Here is a 16020-nt window from a genome sequence, read left to right as displayed (position 1 = left end):
CTGTAGGGATGAATGAATGAAGGCAAAAAATTGCTTAAGGGCATCCAAAAAAGTGTAATAAAAAAAGTGTAATTAGTTGGTGGACACCGAAATAACGTGAGTTTGTTGTTGGGCACCACGAAAAACTGGTAATTAGCTGATGGACACTTGCAACCTTATTTTATGATTCTGCCCTTGCGTGGCTCCAACACAATATTCTCTCAAGTCCTCATCCCTATTTACCCAAGATATTTTTGATGTTCTTGTTAGCAATAGCTAATCGCTTTTTGGGAATTGAATTTAAATTTTTCTGGATCACACCGTCAGTCCAAAAGCTAGGGAAAGCAAGGAAGCAGCGGACTCACCAATGCACTTGCCGGAGCTCTCCTTGGGAGGCGGCCGTTGCGGTTCATCTCGTCCAAGAAGCGATCGACATACTTCGATCCCTCCTTCCTGCCGGCCGGACGTCTTGTCGAGGAAGTGGAGGTCGCGGAGCCCCACCTGCGCGTTGGACTGCATCCACGTCATCCTTCCCCCCGGTCGCATGCCCATCCCGGCCACCCTTTCCGGCACTAGAACGACGACGTCGACAGCAACTGCTCCACCCCATTCGCCAACGCCATGGACGACAGCATCGACAGCAACTACGGAGCTCGAGTTCGGCGAGCTCTACCACAACGGCCAGATCCAGCCGCGAACCTTGTCCCCGCCCCCGAATCTCGACCCTGACAGCGATGACGATGACGACTGCTGCCCTGTGCCAGTACGAGGCTGTGAGCCATCGTCGCGGAGCGGATCCGCGCACCACACGCACAAGGTCCATGTCGTCGCTCTGGATCTTGGCTGGGCTCTCTTGCACTCGGCTGGGTCGGAGGAGCTAGCCGCGAAGGCGTCGCATGAGGATCCTTGATGCCGCCCAGGTCCCTCGAGCTCCGCCGCCGCCACCCAACTGCTGGTCGCTGTCGTCCTACTGCCAGCCTCGTCGAACTAGAGGAAGATCCAGCGAAGAAGACAAGTCTTACAGGTAGGCCCCACAGAAGAAGTTTGACAAGGGTAAATTTGTCTTTAATGAGTGTTTCTCTCTCCAATTTCTCCATAAATAGTAAAATAATCTTAGGAGTGTTCATCAGCTAATTATCAGTTTTTTGTGATGTCCAACAGCAAATTCGTATTGTTACGGTGTCCACCAGCTAATTACATATTTTTTGAATGCCCTGTAGCAAATTTTGCCATGAATGAATACTTACATAATATATCCTAGAGTAAATGCAGTACTGAAATTAAAAGCACACTAACATGATTTTGTCCTTATAAATATGCTTGCATGTAGAATAACCGAATTTCTGAAATTAGTGGCACATTAGCAGGATTAAATCCCTGAATTAGGTTTATTGAGCAATTTACATGTTCTACAATTTGATAATTATGGCAAGATCTGTACTTTATATAGTTGAATTATAACCTATGAAATCTGACATTGAATATAAAGAGATGGTGACTGATTTCTTTCGATGATTTACTACTACTATCTATATGTCCTGACATCAATGTATGCTTTACAGAACAAATAACACAATTTATGTCATACTTGATTAGAATGGTTGACGAGGCCAATAATTGAACTATTGATCAACTAATTATATATAAGAAACTTATCCAGATGCTATGCTCTAAATCTAAACAGTTTCTATAGACTATCTACTATAAACGTCTATGGTTTTCTACTCATTAATCTTATCACCCCAATTTAATTCTTTTTACTGGAACACACTACTCATCTTCTATACCTGTATATGCACATTAATCTGAACTACTGGTGCCATCTGGACTTTTACTAAATTCTGGAGGTTAAATCCAGTAAGTTATTACTATCTCTAATTAACTATTTATAAAATCAAGATTCATCTTACAGGGTCTTTTGGTCTTTACTGAACCTTATCCCACATAACTAGTTATATATCTAGTTTTTAAGCCCAACAGCACAATTACCATACTTCTAAGCAATATAAAATATTTCTTGCTGCTAGCTACATGATGATGCATATAATTTTGAACTATAACTAATCTTTCTACTTGTCAGCTAAATCAAAATATTTATACCCTATTGGTTACACATGTTCTACAACTGAAATTATTATATGTTCCTTTTACTGATTCAGAGATGCTCTTGTTCATATTCTTTTTTTTTAATAATGGAAATGGGCTACATCTCCGGCCTCTGCCCGTAGGCACACAGCCAAAAAATTCAGACGTGAACAGAAAAGTTAAAAAAAGGCGAGATGGGACAAACCCCCAACTTCTGCCGATGATATGATCTACTAAAATAATATTTTTTTTCAAAATCACGTGAATACTATCACGAAATTCTGTAGGTACTACGCCATCCAAACTGGAATAAAAGTTCCTTGGCTACTAATTCTAAGCGTGTAGCACCATTGCGCATAGTATCCTGTTGTTCCTGTGAAAGCATCATACACCAAGAGTGGAGCCAATTGGAACACATGAAGATAACCTGCATGATGTTAGACATTTTTTTATGGTTAAAAACTATATCATTACGGCAACGCCAAATTGACCAACATAAAGCTCCAAACAAAATCATTTTTTTTGTGGGTCTAGGTACTCCCCTTAGCCAGTCACCAAAAATATCTTTTGCATTGTGGGGAGAGGGATGTTGAAGGCAAAGAAGACACATCACCAAGCAAAACGTGCAATATGACAGTCAAAGAAAAGATGTTGGATGGTCTCTTGTGTATTACAAAAACAACATTGCTTGTTTCCCCTTCAATTTCTCTTTATGAGATTATCTTTCGTCAAGATTACTTTTTTTTGTGAAGAAACCACATAAATACTTTGATTTTTAGTGGTACCTTTACCTCCCATAAGATCCTCTTGTGGATTCTTACATTGGAATTGATGATCGCATTATACATGGATTTGACCGAAAAATGGCCATTTTTATGTAGCGACCAAATAAAGCAATCATTTTCATTTGACAGGGTTATGTTAGCTAGTCGAGAGATCAAATTATTCCACTCAACTAACTTTGGTCCTACAATTGATCGTCGGAATGAAACATTCAACGGTGTTGTGCTCATAACCTCTGCCAAAGTAGAATGTCTTTTTTGGACCACATTGTACAGAGAAGGATATTGATATTTGAGAGGTTGCAAGCCCAACCATGTGTCTTCCCAAAATCTTATTTCCATCCCATTACCAGGTTTAAAAGATCCATACTGAAAAAATTGATCTTTTACTTTCATTAGGCAAGCCCAACCATGTGTCTTCCCAAAATCTTATTTCCATCCTATTAACAGGTTTAAAAGATCCATACTGAAAAAATTGATCTTTTACTTTCATTAGGCCAGCCCAAAATTGGGATGTTCCTGGTTTGTGTGACATGTGGGAGAGGGGTTTACCCTTTAAGTACTTGTTGCGCAAAAGGTTTTGCCATAGGCCATCACCATTAAGAAGCTTGAATAGCCATTTGCTTAACAAACATCTATTCATGATATCAAGATTTAGGACACCCAGTCCACCTTGATCTTTTGGCCGGCATATATAATCCTATTTTGTTAACCGATATTTCTTTTTCTAGCTATCACTGCTCTAGAAAAAGCTCGATCGGTAGTAATCCAATCTTTGAAGTACACCTCGAGGTATTTCAAAAAAGGATAACATGAACATGGGAAGACTCGAAAGAACCGAGTTAAGAAGAACCAATCTCCCACCATAGGAGCTGTTTTTGCCCTTCCATGTGCTAAGTTTTCTTTGAAACCTATCCTCCACAAATTTCCAATCAGAATTTTTGAGTTTTCGATCGTATATGGGGATTCCTAAGTATTTGAATGGAAAGGAACCAGAATTACAACCAAACAGTTGTCTATATTGGTCCTCCATTTCCTTAGCTCCCCCAAAGCAGAAAATTTCACTTTTATGAAAGTTTATTTTCAGCCCCGAGAGATGTTCAAACACACAAAGAATGGCCTTCATGTTTTTTGCTTGTTCAAAATCATGTTCAAGAAATATTATTGTATCATCGGCATATGGGAGAATGGACAAACCATCATCCACTAAGTGTGGAATTACCCCTCTAATTTGGCCATCGGCTTTGGCTCTTTCAATAAGAATGGCTAACATGTCAGCCACTATGTTAAAAAGAATTGAGGACATTGGATCCCCTTGTCTTAAGCCTTTGCATGTCCGGAAATTTTTTCCTACATTATCATCTTGTTCATATTCTAATGGATGAGAATGCAACACACAACTCCTACACAGCTCTGATTGTCCATCCTGTGGAGAATCATGCCATCCTCAATCCGCAATCCGCAATCCACAATATTCAAAGCATACATACTAATGTGAATTGTCTGGATCTTACAATCTGGATCGGAGGTTCTCACAATGCAAAAGCATCAGTGGTCCAGGTTCCAACTAAAGGCATTGCCTCGTTGGTATGCATCTCTTGTTTTTAATCTGTCTGTTGCAAGGTTATTAAGGCGGTATGGCGAGCTAAGGCGCTGCATACCCGCCTCAACGCTATTGCGATATGGCGGTAAGGCGTGGCGATGCCCTAAGAAGGTACCCTGCTAGCGATTAGAGGGGAAATAAGGAATAATTTGGTATGGAAAAATTAAAAAATGACAAAACAGAACATCAAACCAACCCTCCCAGTAACCTATTGGTCAAACATTCTGGCCTAAAAGCATCGCGCATTAGATGTCCACAGCCGCCGCCACATGAGAAAACCAAGCGAAGAAGAGAGGAAGAAAACCAAGCGAAGAAAAGAGGAAGGAAACAGGAGCCCAGCCGAGTAGAGGAGGGAAGCAGTGGATGTAGCAGCGAGGATGCCAGCGGGGACGTGAGGGAGACAATCTACCGTAGCCAGAGCTGATGGTGATGGGAATCGTGGATTCTGAGTCATCGCCGCCGCTGCTAGGGTTCCAGATGAGATGGAATCCTCTCTCTCTCTATATCTCGCGGTGATGTTTTAGGGTCACCATAATCCGAAATTGCTAATTAGCGCCCAGTTGCGCTCCCCCCTCCCCGCGCGCGACTGGGCACGTGGCGCGATGGGGGAGGGGGAGGGCTGAGCGACGCGATGGGGGAGGGGTCACGTGGCGCTGGTTGGTTTTTTTTCGGTTTTTTCCGTTTGGTTTTTTTCCGGTTTTGGTTTTTTTTCTTTTCCTTTTTTGCGGTTTTCCTTTCAGGTTTTTTCTTTCCGATTTTTTTATATATACGTATATAAACTTTTTATATGTACATATACAAAGTTTGTATACATGTATACAAACTTTGTATATACACATACAAACTTTGTATATGCATGTATATAAAGTTTATATACAAACTTTTGTATACGTACATATACAATGTTTGTATATGTGATGTTTTTTTTTGTTTTTTCAATTTTTTAATACGTACATATACAAAGTATACAAAGTTTGTACACATCGTATATAAAGTTTGTACATGTATATATTTCTTTTGATACATTAGAAATATATATTTTTTATAGTAGTAGTACTAATAGTTATAGTAGTAGTGTAGTACTAGTAGTGTACTGTAGTAGTACTAGTACTACTAGGGGGCACCGCACGGCAGGCTGGGCGTGCGTCCAGTCGCTTGTGGCATCATCAATGTTTACTACCTACTTTATGAATAAGGGTGGGCCCTGCATCAGTGGGTATTAGTTGTTGTTGTAGCCACAATGGTGAAAGAACAAAAGTGGGTAGTAAGCTGGACCCCACAATCACTAGCCATGAGAGAAAGATGAGAGAAATCATTTGTTTATTCCTTATGACTAGGTAGTAAGTATATGACCTGGTATTAGTTACTTACTACTCCCACAATGTATACAACCTGGTAGTAGTAGTATTTTATTCTTTATTATCCACTTTAGATGTACATTGTAGATGCTCTGAGTGGATGTAAAATCCGGCTCCTCTAACTGCTAGTAAAGAGTATACAAAACAGAGTTAAACTAGGACCACTAGGAGGGATATTTCTTGCAATTGTCTGTAGCAGGTTCAGCTCACGTTGGCGACAAAAAAACTAAAAAAGTCACAAAAGAATAAAAGCAAAACAAGTAATTCCTCCGTTTTACGATGTAAGTCATTTTAACATTTTCCACATTTATATTGATGTTAATGAATCTAGACATATATATCTATATAGATTTATTAACATTAATATGAATGTGAAAAATGGTAGAACGATTTATATTGTGAAACGGAGGGGTAGATATTTAGATGTGAAGCATTTACACATCATCCATATTTTGCTCCTCAATTTTGTACTACTTATCGTACTTCCTTGTACGTGCGATTCCATTCATTACTTCTTGTTTGGGTAAAGACTATCTTATCAGCTTAAGTGATTGCGATGTGTTACCCAAACCATTTAACTCGAATGGATAAAAGTCATGTGACACCAACATCATTAAATCTTAACTAATTAAAAGATTCATATTTTTCCGTTCGTCACATGATTTTCGTCCGTATGCACGATTTTTCACCCGTCCGTGCGATCCGTCCCTCCCAGAGTCCGAGTCTGTATTAAAAAAAAATCCCCGAGCTAGATCCCCAAATCAATCAATCAACCAGACAACCAAAAACAACACGAAAATACCAAATTTAACCTTAACCTCATGAATTTGATCACCACAAGAAACCTAATACCCATGTATTTCCTCCCTCCCAATCCGATCCGATCCGGCAATACAGAAAGTCAAACAAAGGCAATCATGTATGAATTTGCTGGCAAACAAGAGGCAGCAGGAGGCACGTCGGGTTGCAGGCGACGTGCGGCGGCGGAAGTGTTTGGCGCGGTCGTTGGGCTTGTTGTAGGATCGAGATGTCGACTAGAGGGGGGTGAATAGGCGATTTAAAATTAAATGACACCTAATCAAAACTAACCTAAGTTACTAGGCTCGGTGAGGGACAAGACTAACTAAGCAACTAAGTTATGTTTTGCAATCCTGGGGTGAAAGTGGCTCAAGTATATCACTAGGAAAGTAAATCACACTTCCTAAGTCTAGTTTAGCAATCCTAGGGTGAAATGATCTCTAGTATGTCTCTAGAAATATAAATTGCACAAATGTAAATGCAACAAGTAAATGAGACAAGGAGACGAGATTTTTGACCGAGGTTCGGAAACTCGCCGGTTTCCTACTCCCCATTGAGGCGATCTCAACTCCACCGCTCAACCACGAAGCCACCGTACGCCCCCTTCGTCAAGGGGTGGGCAAGGCGGGAGCCGGCCCACGGAGAGGACTACCCAAGCCTCGATCACTAGGGTAGTTCTTCCTTCACTCCGAAGGTGGTGAACTTCAAACCACTCACAAACCGGCACCGGGCCTCCTCCACAATTTTCTCGGAGAGGTCACCGGGAAACTCCTCCACAAGCCGTCTAGGAGGCGGCAACCTCCAAGAGTAACAAGCAATGACCCGGCGTGGAGATAATCAATCAAGTGCCACACTAGCTCTACAATGGAAGCAAATGCACTTGACTCTTGGCTAGAACAACCTCAACCACTACAATGGATGAACACTAAGCTCAAAGGTGTGTGAGAGAGGTGCAAGGGGTGTATGCAATTGAATTGGGTGCCAAGAGAATCCCCTTGTTGCTGGAGGGGGAGTATTTATACTCCCACCAACCAAAACTAGCCGTTGGGGGCGAAATCCCCCAACTCAGTGCTCTGCCGGTCTGACCGGAGGTATGTGGCCGGTCAGACCATACTACTCTACAACAGCTAGTTTTCTAGCCGTTGCAGGGCTGTCATTGGGCCCCACTGCCTAGGCCGGTCAGACCGACTTGGGGTGGCCGGCCAAACGGGCCTCGGCTCGGTTAGACCGCCATCAGCTCGGTCTGACCGAATACGGCTCCGGCGGCTCGGGATCGACACACCGAGACGGCACCATCCGGGCCATATGGCCAGCCGGTCAGACCGGCCCGCACACACCAGTCAGACCGGCGTTGATACGGCGGTCAGACCGGCCCTGACATGGCGGTCAGACCGGCGACGCCGGCCGGTCAGACCGGCACTCGGCCAGCGGTCAGACCGGCCTTGGCAAGGCCACACAATGAGCGCACAACTTAAAATGTGGGGAGAGTCTAAAAGCGAGCACAAGTCTAAATGCATAATGACCTAATGTGGCAATTTAAAATCATCTCTTTGCTAGGTCATTACCCCTCTTAATAGTACAGCAAAGCTATAAATAAACTAGCACAATTTTGATCGCCTAACGCCATGATCAAATTAAAATGAAAACACTAGTTTACCGTCTTCTCTTCCTTTAGCTTTGTGCCGTCAATTTTAATTGCGCACACATAATGTGAACCTAACTTAAAGATATAGCTCAAAAGAATGGTTAGTCCACAATTAGCGCTTGTCATTAATTACCAAAATTAACACCGGGGGCCTAGATGCTTCACTTGTGGACAAGCTCGACGCGGGCCGGCGGCAGGGATAGCATCAAGGCGACCGGCGCATTTGGTGGCGGCGTGGCTCCGAAGCCCTTCCTCCTGCTAGATCTGGCGGAGGGAGGGCGCCTCTGGGCGGCCGCCGCTCCTCCCGCCGCACACCGCTGCCGTGGAGGGGAGGGCGCGACCATCACTACCGATGCCGCCTCCCGCCGCTGGGCCGCACCGTCTCCACCTGCCGCCGCCACCTGTCGTCCGCCGCCTCCCCTCTTGCGCCGCGGCCTGCCGCCTCGGCTCTGAGAGAGAGGAGAGCAAAACGAGAGAGAAGACCGACAGAGAGGAGAGGAAAACGAGAGAGCCTTATTTCCTCGGTGGGCCCCGCCGAGGGGAGGGCGCCGTCAGCCGGGCGGAGGGCGCCGTGCGAGGGGGACGGGAAGCGGCGCACTGGTGAGGGGAGAGGGGAGGGCGTCGCTGGCTGCGACGGCAGTGGGGGAGAGAACACCAAGAAAGAGGAAAAAGAATGGAGGAGAGAGGGAGGATAAGGGAAGTCGGGGGAAAACGAGAAGATGAGGAGACAGGAAGGATCGAGAGGCGCCGCTCGCTCCGCTTGCTCTCTCGGTGATAAGTATCAGATCTGACGGGCCTTTCTTTTTAAAAAAAAGAGCACTCTGTATTTTAAAAAAACAACACAAGTATACCATATAATCGGCACATATAGGGATTTATAGGGGTTGGTTTTTAATTTTTTTCGGTTTAAAGTCTAATGGGTCTTTCTTTTACAACTTTTTTATTTCTATAAGGAATATTTTTTTAAGGGCTCATATCATAAAAACTAAATCCTAATCATCTACTATTTTTATATTTGTTATAATTTTAGTTTACCCGTAGCAACGCACGGGTATCTATTTATTAAAATTGTTTAAATAATAAAAAAATTCTTGGCCTGTCCGTCTGCTCTCTTTTTCCTATGTCCTTGTCCTTTTATTTTGTCCCCTCATTGTCTAATCTTCTTTCATTTTTTATGTCAACTTATTAATATTTGACCTCAAATACAATTTGTAAATAAAAAAACAATACTCACTCTCACAAAATTAATAAGATTTATTTTTAAGATTTGTTAAACTCCACACATTTTTATTAGGTAACAATACACAGGTACATTCGCACAAATGTAAAGTGAGTATAGTTTAACTTGATAGGTTTCTTGTGGTGGAACCAGTCAACCTGCATTCAAATATTTGATTTGACACGGGTGCTCGAGGCGTTCGTGGTAACTTCGTCAATCTAAATACTCGTGTTGTGAGTGCGTTTGCACTATGTGTTTCTAAAAATATATATATTCTCGCAATTCAAAGTACATTGAGTACAAAAATTCCACTCGTGTTCTACATAAAAAAAAATATTTCCGTTCATGATACAAATTTTCATCCGTCGCCTTTTGGGCAAAGACAGTCGCATTATTCGTCCATCCATTTTCTCTCATGCTACAAATCATCCAAACTAAACATCATTTCTACAAATATAGAGCAGATTATTTATCTAAAAGCAAACAATTTTTTTAGCAGATTAGTTGACTAAACCAAACAACACCTTTTGTCACTGTACACATTCCGTAATCACCCGGTGCAACGCACGGGCACTTTTGCTAGTTAAATGGATAAAATTTAGAAATTTATTCGTGTCGTTTTCCGAACGCAAATTGCAGATTGTTGACTCCATCTGGTCTTCTCCCCCAATTTCTTGCTCAGTTTTTTCTACACCCAGTTGTACGCAGGTTACTTATTGGATCGATCATGCATATCAATGTGTTGACCAGTTCTTGATGCATATACAATTGTGTGTCATCTCCTACCTTACAATAACAACTAATCTGGCCTGTTGCATTGCAATCAGAGCTTCCGACCTTGCAAAGAATGAGCTGCTAAAAGCATTTCAGTGACAGCTCGAGAGTGTGTCCAAACATGGGGGTTTCTCCATGGATTATCATCTTCTTGTTGAGTGTTATTGTGCTGGTTTTTGTCGCTTCGGCCGACACGAACGCAAGACAGTAAGTATAGTTCAGTTCCTCTTCAGTATTTGTTGCTGCAGTGCTAATTTTGATGTTCTTCTTGTCTATCTCTGCAGCTGCTGGCCTCAATGGGATTGCAGGTAGCTGGGACACGGACACCAAACCATCGAACTGGGGGAATGGCAACGATCCATGTGGAGACAAATGGATCGGGATAATTTGCACCGGGAACCGGGTCACGTCCATGTTAGTATATCAGCATCAGAGATTTGTATATGTCCATGGAGTGATTTTTTTTTCTTGCAATTATGCAGTAATATGAGTAACAAAGATCACTCATGTTGTCTTCTTGTTTCATGGTGTTTTTACAGAAGACTGTCAAGTTTTGGATTGTCCGGGACGCTTTCCGGGGACATTCAGTCCTTATCAGAATTGCAGTACCTGTATGTATTCTCTTCTCTCTGTAGTTTGAGCACTTTGGATTGCGAATTAGGCGTAAACATGTGCATAGTTGGAAATTTGGAAATTTATGCAAACTTCTGAAACGCTTCTGTTTTTGTTGCAGGGACTTATCCTACAACAAGAACTTGCGTGGACCCCTTCCTTCAACCATTGGAACCTTGAGCAAGCTCCAAAACTTGTGAGTAGTTTAACTTTGGAGAAGTTCAGTTAGTCTGCTAACTTGAGATTTTTCAGTCAGTTCATGGATTCTTGTTTGACTTGTCCCCTCTCATTTCTCTGCAGAATTCTTGTTGGCTGCAGCTTTACTGGTGAAATACCAAAAGAGATAGGCCAGCTCTCAAACCTGATATTTCTGTAGGGAACTTAGACCTGATTCTTGATTATGTCTAAAATCTTAGGCCTGCGGTCGCATTCCCTGAACTTCTCTAGATCATATCTAATCTGAAAATAGAATACATCTAATAGATTTATAGTCTGGTTGAAAAATGTTTTAATATAAACTCCATCATTTGAAAAATAAACAATTTCGAACTTTATTGGTTGGACTTTTACCTCAGAATTTAAAGTTCACCTAGTGATGTAGATTGACATGATGGTAACATTGTATATTTTAATCCTAATTTTAAAATATGGCAGGTAAGATTATTTCACTTATTAGCCAACCATGCTTATACAGAGTATCCATTATCTAAAAAAATGCTTGTACAGAGTAAACAGCAAGTAAAAAAATTAATTAATTTCCTCCTGTGAGAGTATTACCTCCATTGGGATAATAGGAATAACAACCAAATGGATGGCCTAAAAAGCTTAACTACAAAAAAAATCCTATAAGCTTGTAACAAGTTAAGAACTTGATCTGGACATTTAGAAAGATAAGTGTGATGCAGTTAAACCTTTTCCCTTTTGGGATAATCAAGTACCTTAGGTATGGAGGAGGTGGTTATCTGGTTTTATTAGTTGGTAATATTGAATTCTCAGGCCTGGTGTTCATCTATTATATTATTAAAACAACCTTTAAAGAAGTCACCATATTCACCGTGAAAGCTAGAAATTCTACATTAATCGAAGAAAATATGAATTATTTACACCGTTAGATTGTTATGTCTATATTTTAACGTCTGAGAAAAGCCTTAATGACATTGCCACCATATATTTTACTTAGCAACCTAACTAGTAGCAAACACGAAGCTTTCTTCTATGTTCCTGTATCAGCCTTTCACGCAGTAATCGCTCGTCGTAATATTCTGCACATATAGTATCAGTATAATATTGTACATTTCCTAAATAAAAAAGTATTGTTCATTGTACTCTATTCCTACAGATCTTTGAATTCCAACAAGTTCAATGGTAGCATACCGCCATCGCTTTGCTGCCTCTCGAAGCTATACTGGTTCGATCTGTCTGACAATCAGCTCACTGGAGGACTTCCCATATCCAACTGGACAAGTCTTGGGTTGGACAATCTAACAAACACTAAGCACTTGTAAGTAAATTACAATATTCTTGATTTCATAAGATTTTTTTTCATTTTCTTTGCTGTTGTCTAATGAATATGTACACACGTTTCGTCACAGCCATTTCGGGACGAATCAGCTCTCTGGAACCATACCTAGCCAGATTGTCAACTCAAATATGAAGCTGATACATCTGTATGACTAACCAAATTCTTCATCCTCCTAAGGAATAAGTCCACTTTGACTTTCTTAAAAGTGACCCAAATCTAATCCATGACCCTGAACCACAAAACCAGATATGTTGACCCCTAAACTGTTAAAACCGATGCAATTTGACTCCCTCGACGGTTTCGCTGATGTGGCACGTTACGTGACGATGTTGACCTAGTCTTCGTCCTACATGGTATTGACGTGGTGCTTACGTGTCATTAGAATTAAAAAAATATGTGCGCCCACTTGTCATTCACAAAAAAAATTTGTGTGACCCACTGACAGGTGGAGCCCATATGTTAGTCTATCCCTTCCTCATCCTCCCGATCTCCCCTTCTCTCTCCCTTTTTTGTTCATGAGCCCCAGTTCGCCATGCCCCATGCCGCCGTCATCGAGCAGCCAGCTCTCCAGCATCGAGAACGCCGGCGCGGGCTTGGCGCCGCCAGTGGCCATCTTGCTGATCTCCGTCGAGCCCTCTGGCGTCTGGGCAGTCGCCGCCGCCATAGCCAATCCGGCCTCCACCTGCTGCAAATGTCTTAAGGGGAAGATGGCGACCCCCTTCTCCGAGCGACGGTCGGCGACCACAGCGGCACCACGCCGCCCCTCTCCTCCTTCCTGCCTCCGCTCATGAATGTAGCCAATCCCCTTGGTTGAGCTCGGAGAAGATAGAATCAGCGCCGCCACTCTCCCTCCCGTTGCCGCCACTCCGGACGCCGCCTGCTGTTGCCGGCCCCTGCTTGCCGAATGGGGAGGGAGAGAGAAGGGGAGGATGAAGAATGTGGGCCCCACCTGCCAGTGGGTCCCACAATTTTTTTAATGACAAATGGGTCCAACATATTTTTTTTAATTCTAATGACAAGCAAGCGCCACGTCAATGCCACGTAGGACGAAGACTGGTCAACATCGCCACGTAACATGCCACGTCAGCGAAACCGCTCACCAAAACCGTCGAGGGAGTCAAATTGCACCGGTTTTAACAGTTTAGGGGTCAAGATATCTGATTTTGCGGTTCAGGGTCATGGATTAAATTTGGGTCAGTTTTAAGGGAGTCAAAGTGGACTTATTCCTCATCATAATTGTGTTTAATTATTGTTGTTAAGCTCAGACCTGAGACTGATTTCTACCATCTGTATATTATCCAGGCTTCTTGACAACAACAAATTATCCGGAAGCATCCCTTCTACTTTAGGCCTTCTTAATACATTGGAAGTTCTGTGAGTACAAGCGCATATTATGGATGAGACAATAAAATTCATAGATTGACACTGCTGCCTTATGTCATGAAGTTCGATCGATGCAGGCGTTTCGATAACAATGCGCAATTGACAGGACCAGTTCCTACCAACCTCAACAACTTAACCAGGCTTACAGAACTGTGAGTTTACTATGTGTGTCTGCTTTATTAATTGTCAATTATTCAATATTAATAGCTTACGCGCTATGCTTTCATTTGACACTAGCCATCTTGCAAACTGCAATCTTACTGGTCCACTGCCAGACCTAACTGGAATGAACGAACTCATGTATTTGTAAGTGATCAGTCAACCCTTCCAATGTTAAAACTAAAATTGACTTTCCATTTATCATACTATGCAACTTTCTGGATGGTTTCATCTTACTAACTTGCAATTCAATTTGTTACAGGTACATGAACAACAATAGCTTCAGTTCATCATTATTTGAATAATCACTAGCCGACGCATTATAGGCTGAGGCGCTATCAGATTCATAATTTACATACCTAAAATAATTATTTGAATAATCACCAGCCGACGCGGTATATATATCCATTAAAAATAGGTCTAACAACATATGTATGAGAATTAATGGTACTTGTAAAATTATTTTGAGAAACATATATATTTGTAAATTTTACCTCAGGCTTGGTGTAGTAGGGAAACGGTGTAGTTCTATGGTATGCTCGTCCATATGTGCCTTTAGCACAGAAGCTTAACTCCTAGTACGATGGCTGTGTACACTTAACAAAAAATCTAACAAATTGATCTGTTAGTGCAAATAGAAGCCTTTGTTCACACGTAGCAGGATCGCAGCACTGGCGTATGTCTTGGCTCCCTGTACACACGACGACCACTTAACCCGAGATTGCTACCTGGCGATGGATCGCCAGGGGCGATCAGGATTCGGTCCTCCCTTCCTTCCACCTGATTTTCTTTTTTGGCACCGTATTACTTTCCTAAATTTATGCATCTAAAGTTTGTACATTTCAAGTTCAAGTTTAGGGACCCAAAATTTATAAATCAAGTTTATATATCCGATTCAAATTTAAATTTGAATTCAAATATTTTTTATATATAGTACATCTAAAGTTTATACACCTAAAGTTTATAAACCTAAAGTTTATAAGTCAAAATTTACATACCCGATTCAATTTTGAATTTGAATTATATCCGATTCAAATTTGAATTTGAATTCAAATATTTTTTATATATAGTATTTCTATGCATCTAAAGTTTATACACCTAAAATTTATAGACCCAAAATTTATAAGTCAAAAGTTTACATACCCGATTCAAATTTGAATTTGAATTCAAATATTAGTTTATAGACATAAAGTTTATAAGTCAAAAGTTTACATACCTGTTTCAATTTTGAATTTGAATTCAAACTTTTTATATATAGTATTTCTATACATAAATTTTTTCAACTTTGTGTTTTTTTTAAAAAAATAATTTATGGTGTAGTAGGAAGAGAAGAATAAGAGGAGGAAGGAAGAGAGTAGTGTATAGGGGGGATGGGGTTGGGGGGGTGATCTTTATGCTACTATGGTTTTGATGTCTTCTTGTGTCGCTATCTGAGGTTTGAAAGTGAGTAAAGATCTGAAGCTAAGGTAAATAATAGGTTGAAACAGAAGAATGATAAGAATAAAGTACCTCTCTGAATAGCTACTTTCTTACTTGACTTTCTGATCAATAGAAAAAGACTTGCTGTCCTCAAGTTCAAGGCCTTAGAGTGAGAAGGGAATTACGTGGTACCTCTCTTTTCAATAAGCATTCTACCACTAACTATGTGCCTGGCTATGGTTTGTCAACTCTTACCTTTTGGTATGAGAACGGATGCTGGAGGTAAATGGATACACAGCTACTGCCTGACTTCTCAGATTTCAGTATGGAACAAAAATCCATCTTGGCTAGCTATTCGGGAGGACTTCTCCATCGGATCAGAACATGAATTGAAGGGCATACTTAGTAGATGCAGATCTAGGTACTCATTCTTCCTCAGATGGGGAATGGGCCAAGCCGATCCGTTGTTGGCACTGAAAGTGCATTTGCTAGTTTGAAAGAAGCTGAATCCGGGTGGGATTCAAAATGATTCTTATGTTTCGTAGCATGCAGCGCAGACTCACTTGGTAAATAGCCTTCCCTAAAAGAGGCAAGGTGCTCACACATGAAATTCCCTTTCTTCGTGCACTCATTTACTAGATAGTCAGGAACCTTCTTTTGACTTGACCAGCTTACTTGTATA

General features: G+C 41.5%; 1 protein-coding gene across 1 annotated transcript in view; it reads left to right on the top strand.

Annotated features, from left to right (window-relative positions):
* The first annotated feature begins 9166 nt into the window (after window positions 1-9166).
* LOC9271002 (leucine-rich repeat receptor protein kinase HPCA1) overlaps window positions 9167-16020 on the top strand; it is a 7097-nt gene continuing 243 nt past the window's right edge. The window contains exons 1-12 of the mRNA XM_066304883.1: window positions 9167-9170; window positions 10403-10450; window positions 10528-10657; window positions 10783-10854; window positions 10977-11051; window positions 11156-11227; window positions 12195-12356; window positions 12448-12522; window positions 13680-13751; window positions 13838-13912; window positions 13998-14066; window positions 14182-16020. The exon at window positions 14182-16020 is cut by the window's right edge and continues 243 nt beyond it. Coding sequence (XP_066160980.1) covers window positions 9167-9170; window positions 10403-10450; window positions 10528-10657; window positions 10783-10854; window positions 10977-11051; window positions 11156-11227; window positions 12195-12356; window positions 12448-12522; window positions 13680-13751; window positions 13838-13912; window positions 13998-14066; window positions 14182-14224 — 897 coding nt within the window. The 3' untranslated portion in view covers window positions 14225-16020. The remainder of the gene's footprint in view (window positions 9171-10402; window positions 10451-10527; window positions 10658-10782; window positions 10855-10976; window positions 11052-11155; window positions 11228-12194; window positions 12357-12447; window positions 12523-13679; window positions 13752-13837; window positions 13913-13997; window positions 14067-14181) is intronic.

This window comes from Oryza sativa, chromosome 10, assembly GCF_034140825.1.
Source record: "Oryza sativa Japonica Group chromosome 10, ASM3414082v1".
Classification (NCBI taxonomy): domain Eukaryota; kingdom Viridiplantae; phylum Streptophyta; class Magnoliopsida; order Poales; family Poaceae; genus Oryza; species Oryza sativa.
The sequence above is the reverse complement of the archived record's forward strand: the minus strand, read 5'-3'. Positions and strand labels throughout refer to the sequence as shown.